This window comes from Phyllobates terribilis, unplaced genomic scaffold, assembly GCF_046119375.1.
Source record: "Phyllobates terribilis strain yellow unplaced genomic scaffold, ASM4611937v1 Scaffold_13__5_contigs__length_258822181, whole genome shotgun sequence".
NCBI classification, from domain to species: domain Eukaryota; kingdom Metazoa; phylum Chordata; class Amphibia; order Anura; family Dendrobatidae; genus Phyllobates; species Phyllobates terribilis.
In genome coordinates this window covers 86,184,943-86,190,942 of record NW_027362773.1, presented here as the reverse complement: position 1 = coordinate 86,190,942, position 6,000 = coordinate 86,184,943, and the positions used below count along the sequence as shown (strand labels likewise).

The following is a 6,000-nucleotide window of genomic DNA, read 5'->3' as shown; positions in this document are numbered from 1 at the left end:
TTTTCTGCAGCATCATCATACATAACAGGGCAGAGATGATGATCATCATCCCCCAGCAATTATCATTCACCATAGACTATAACCATCAAGAATCAACTTCTAAAAATCATCTTTCACATTCATTTTCTATCACCATTAATTATATTCACTATCGTTCATAGCAGTAACCGAGAATTAGCCAATGGTAGGAGCCATAATCAATCATCCAGCATCATCATACATAAAAGGAAAGCAATGATTAGCATCATCCATCATGATTAGCCATACACTATCAGTAATCTTCCATAATTATTAGTCACCAAATATCAATTTCATAACAACCATCATTGTAATTATCCATCAATCATCTGATCGAATCATCCAGCGTCATCATGTATACCTGGGCAGCAATCATAATCTTCTACCACCATCATTCACCATAACCATAAAGAATCATCTTATCAGTTATCTTTCACCACCGTCAATCATCCACCATCATAAATGATAATCCGTAGTCTTCCATAATCAAATATCATTCATAGTAAATGATTAATGATAGCAAATGATATATCATTCATAGTAACATAGAACCATCAATGAGCATCATCAACCATTGCAGTCGGCCATGTTCAATCATCCAGCAGCGAAACCTTATCTGAAGCTCCAAGGCTCCCGATTTCCCACAGTGCAGCCCCCCCCCCCCGATTTCCCACAGTGCAGCCCCCCCCGATTTCCCACAGTGCAGCCCCCCCACAGGATTCTCTCTAATCTGGGAAAGTAGTAATCTTGCAGTTTTCACAATGGCCACTGGGGCTTTTTTTTAGACTGAAACCTCTTGTTCTTTCAGGAAGTGTTTTCAGAAGGCTCCTTATCATCAGAGGCAGGATTACAATGACTGATAACACAGGATCCACAGACCACAACAGACAAGGTGACAGCTCACCTCCTCCCCCTCCCTTCACAGTGACCTTTGTACACGTTCATTAGATGCTTTAATGCCAGAGCTAGAAAGAGTCTATTCATTGCGGCTAATGTACAAACAATAAGTTAGAGTCTAGAATAGCCCCAGTGGTCAGAGTGAGAATTGCAAGTTTTCTATAATATTTTTAATACAGACTGTTGATAAAAAAAAAAATTATTATAATATATACACATACATTTAAAAAAAAAAAACCCACAAGAACCTGATTTAAACAATAGGATATTTTCTGGACGGACCCGTTCCTTTCTATTAGTTGCAATGTGATGCAGTGCCATCTGGTGGCTAAATATTGCAAGTGCACGAAATAAAAGTTAATGAATAAATTAATAAAGTCAGACGCCCGTGTTGCTGAATGCATATTTTATTATGGAAGATACTGAGGTATTAAGTTTTAAAACACAAAAAAAATATATATATAATAATAATACAACAGTCTTCACAATATCACAATACAGTGATGGGGGGAGATAGAGGTAAAGTGCACCTACAGGCTACACAGCAAGAACGGGGGAGGAGACCAGTCCCTTGGTGAGGCTTGGATACATGATGGCTGCCTCTGTGGCCTGCAGGAGACGGATGGACTTAAAGGAAAAAAAAAAAAAAGTCAATTTTGGGGGCGGTGGCGCTAGTGACGGGCAGTGCTCAGGGGCGGTGGCGCTAGTGACGGGCAGTGCTCAGGGGCGGTGGCGCTAGTGACGGGCAGTGCTCAGGGGCGGTGGCGCTAGTGACGGGCAGTGCTCAGGGGAGGTGGCGCTAGTGACGGGCAGTGCTCAGGGGCGGTGGCGCTAGTGACGGGCAGTGCTCAGGGGCGGTGGCGCTAGTGACGGGCAGTGCTCAGGGGCGGTGGCGCTAGTGACGGGCAGTGCTCAGGGGAGGTGGCGCTAGTGACGGGCAGTGCTCAGGGGCGGTGGCGCTAGTGACGGGCAGTGCTCAGGGGCGGTGGCGCTAGTGACGGGCAGTGCTCAGGGGCGGTGGCGCTAGTGACGGGCAGTGCTCAGGGGCGGTGGCGCTAGTGACGGGCAGTGCTCAGGGGCGGTGGCGCTAGTGACGGGCAGTGCTCAGGGGCGGTGGCGCTAGTGACGGGCAGTGCTCAGGGGCGGTGGCGCTAGTGACGGGCAGTGCTCAGGGGCGGTGGCGCTAGTGACTGGCAGTGCTCAGGGGAGGTGGCGCTAGTGACTGGCAGTGCTCAGGGGAGGTGGCGCTAGTGACGGGCAGTGCTCAGGGGCGGTGGCGCTAGTGACGGGCAGTGCTCAGGGGCGGTGGCGCTAGTGACGGGCAGTGCTCAGGGGCGGTGGCGCTAGTGACGGGCAGTGCTCAGGGGAAGTGGCGCTAGTGACGGGCAGTGCTCAGGGGCGGTGGCGCTAGTGACAGACAGTGCTCAGGGGCAGGAGTCACCAGCGGCTGGAAGAAGTCGTCAGTACAATGGTAATGAAGCTCAATAGTTTGGGGGTAAAACAAAGCAAAACTCAGGGGGGCTGGAATGTTGCGATTAACCCTTTACTGATAATTACAAATATGTGGGAGATCTCTGCAAATGAAAAAAAAAACAAAAAACGCATTTCTACTCCTCCCATGATCAATCATATTCACATCACTGGTGTCTTCAGGGAATTTGCAGTTTGGACATTTTCCAACTCAGATTTCCTGCTCATGGCAAGATCCATGCATAACATCCTATCACACATCCGTGCACGGAAATCTCCTCCTGAGGACGCAGGAAGCCGTCCTGTCATATATCTCTGCAGCACCTACACAATCTCCTGTCGCATCCTGGGAAAAACGTCTCATCCTGTAAACATTGACTCCTTTACCAGCAGTATTCCCATACTGCCAGCAGGTGGCGCTGTGTAGCAACAGGTTGCATTGCCCAATGCACAAAGCTGCGGAGATCCATCTGCCTGTAACCCAATAGTCACATTTTTTTCGATATATGTTTTTGCAGGGTGCACAAACTTACCGGTGCATCATTGCAGGAATGTAACTTTTAACCCCTTGCTTGCCAGAGGGGGGATAGAAGGCAATTAGGGTTGTTTTTTTTTTTTGATATTCGGATCCTTGAAATCGTCCTCTTACGTCATCCATCTGTTTCTTAGTTAAATCCATTTGTGAAAAAAAAAAATGCAGTGGTCGGGGTGTAGAGGATGGTAGTTTAGCCATTCAGGGGCATGGAAAAGCTGGGTGAATACTGCATGTGATGGAGGCCGTACTGGTTGTGGACATCCAACTTTCCCAGAAGCAAGAGGTTAAACGCTGATTATTTTCTATGTACAAGTGATCGTCGTTGATTAAAAAGGGGCACAAAACAAAAACAAGAAAAAAAAAAACGCATTACTTGGGATGGTCACGACCACACAGTGGCTGAAGACATGCTTAAACTGACCACATGGCTACAGAAGGGTTAATATACACACAAGGATGGCGAATACGGTAAAACATAAAAGGCTGATGGCGGCAGTGCGTGCCGTGTGCTTCATCCAGTCCTGACTGCGCGGTGGGAGATCACGGACCCTCTGCTCCTCGTATAGGGGGCGGCGGGGGGTGATCCAGTCTCTGAAGACCCAAGTTGGCTACAGTTCTTGGTTCCAAGAGTCACAAATTAAAACCATTACACCCCCTTTCCATAAGACGATGGGAGTTATTGTGGGGGGGTCAGGAGGGGAATGGGTGAGGTGGGAACACTCCCCGGTGCCAAAAAGTCCAAGATCCCTCAGAGTTTCTTGGGTCTGCGGCCGACTTGGTAATAGAAGTAGACGCTGACCAGAACGAACAAGAGGCAGCTGCAGACGAGGACGGAGGCGGCGATGGTCGTGGAGCCCATCTCTATTATGGTCACCGTGGTAACTGCACAAGAGATTGGAAAAGTCTATTTAAACTTTGCATAAATCAATAGAACAAGAAACATTGTAACAGATCTGATCAGAAAATTCTGCTCCTTTCTCCACTTATGAGCCACTTCTCCTCCCCTCTCTGTACTCATGATTGGGTGTGATCAGATTTACAGCTGCCCATAAAAGCCCTCGGAGACGTCGGGCTGCTGCTTCTAAGAGCTACAGACAGAGGGCAGCAGAACGTTGTCATCTCAGTCAGCACCCACCAGCTCAGAGACAACTGGAGATTAAGAGAAGGAGACCGCAGAGGGGAAACTGGTGAACAATGCTGGATACAAGTCAGAATGGTCAACTCTCTATTACAGGTACAAATGGAAGCAATTCACATGTGAAAAGTCCATAGGACAAAGCAGAACGCTGGGTAAAGTGGGTGCATGAAAGGGAATCCTGCTGTGAATGTGACACGTAACTGTTAATCCTGTGGATGCCGGACTAACAAGACGCTGGATAATCAGGGGGATCAACTCCGTCCACATTGTGAGGGTGGCGACTACAAGATCCTATCAATAGATCCATCCTTTATACGCTCTCCCCATGGAAACAGCCTTGTCACCGTCCTCTCCTCTGCCGCATTGGCGCACACATAGTATCAGCATCACACAGGACCGAGGTGCGTTCTCTCCTAGCAGACCCCTTTAATTCTGCAGGTTGTACTATTAAAAGGCTTACCAATATCATCATTTTCTATTTATCTGTTTGGTAAGCTCCACCTGCCATACAGTATACTGCCTCTCAGTCATGCACAGACTTGTTTACCACTAAAGAGCTGAATTCTGGAGATTACAGCTGCATGGTACATGGGTGTCCTTTCTTCCTTCCATCTTGCAATACTCTGCATGAGATGTCTGTGCTATACGTCGCCACCTAGTGGTTGTGATTGGGAGCTGCAGCCAGTTGAAGCTTTTGCTCTCATAAAATGAATGTATTGCTTTTGTGGCATGCTCAATGAAATTTCTTGTAGGGCGAAAAGGTGGACACAACAGTACCTGGCATAAAACAATTATTTAATAACGGATTTATTGCCCTCTCCCTATTATAACAGAGTACCAGGAGCCCCTTTATAGCACAAGACTAGAGGGGGGAAAAAAAAAATGTACATTTTTTTATTTTGTTGTTGTTTCCCCCATAAACAGCGCCCCTCATTTCCATAGGCCAGGTCTGGTACTGCAGCTTGATTAGATTCATTCATGAAGTGAGAACTCACCAATGAGCTGTATACTGAGATAACAGGCTTCAGTCAGCAGCGTCCATCGGATGATCACCTTTTCTGCCGTGTACATAGAATTCCATATAATTAATGAGATGCCTGCAGGAGACACACAGGGCGGCCGTCAGCGAGCACAAGTGGACTATTCTAACCATTATAACCCCCAGCAGACACTCACTGAACAGCGCTCCGCCGTACAGACGCGTGGAGGTCTTACTGCTCACGCTGCCTTTATCAAAGACTGCTTCATACAGCTGATCCGGGAAGGCGAGAGCCTACAGGACGGAAAAAGAAAAGCGTAAGGGGGTGCGATGGATGTTGCACAAATCTTTGGGATACGTCTACTCCTTACAGAGACCAAGGGCTGGTGGAGGGAGAATTACAGGCCAAGCAATGCTCCCTGGGAAAAAAACAATGAAAATTAGCTCCCCTCCAAGAGGAAGAAAGGTGGCTCTCTAGTGCCACCTAGTGGAAGTATCCAACCTATAAGTCAATGTCTGGCTGGGCTAAAGCTCTGTACTGTTAATGCAAGCCAGGTGGGACATGGACTTATAGCTACTACCAACAGGTGGCGCTAGAGGCGACTCCTGGAGGAGAGCTAGCCTGCCTACTCTGGAAGTATTAATGCGATAGTAATGGTCCTAAACTGTCTGATTATCGGGCATTCTGGATTAGCAGACTTTTTTTTCTTTTTTTAATAAAAGGCTACTTTTCACAATATAAACACTGGAGAATAGTGACCCACGTTTTTCAGGGATTATTATCTGCTCCTGTAATGTGACGCTGAGGTTCATCAGATGGCAATAATTCCACCCTCGGGTCCATCCCGCCTGGATTTCTGCCATTATTAAGTCAGATGTGTACCGCATTTATAAAGGAAGGAGAGATCAGCGGCGCCCACGCCACCACTAATTGGTTTTGCTGCGATTTATGTGCAGGCGGCT

At 47.4% G+C, this 6,000-nt stretch overlaps 1 protein-coding gene across 5 annotated transcripts in view; it reads right to left on the bottom strand.

The window, feature by feature from the left end:
• Positions 1-1,306: 1,306 nt before the first annotated feature.
• TP53I11 (tumor protein p53 inducible protein 11) overlaps positions 1,307-6,000 on the bottom strand; it is a 48,434-nt gene continuing 43,740 nt past the window's right edge. For all 5 annotated transcript variants that reach the window (XM_073658154.1, XM_073658156.1, XM_073658153.1 and 2 more), the window contains 3 exons: positions 5,235-5,331; positions 5,054-5,155; positions 1,307-3,802 (listed from right to left, as the gene is read on the bottom strand). In XM_073658154.1, coding sequence (XP_073514255.1) covers positions 3,669-3,802; positions 5,054-5,155; positions 5,235-5,331 — 333 coding nt within the window. In that variant the 3' untranslated portion in view covers positions 1,307-3,668. The remainder of the gene's footprint in view (positions 3,803-5,053; positions 5,156-5,234; positions 5,332-6,000) is intronic.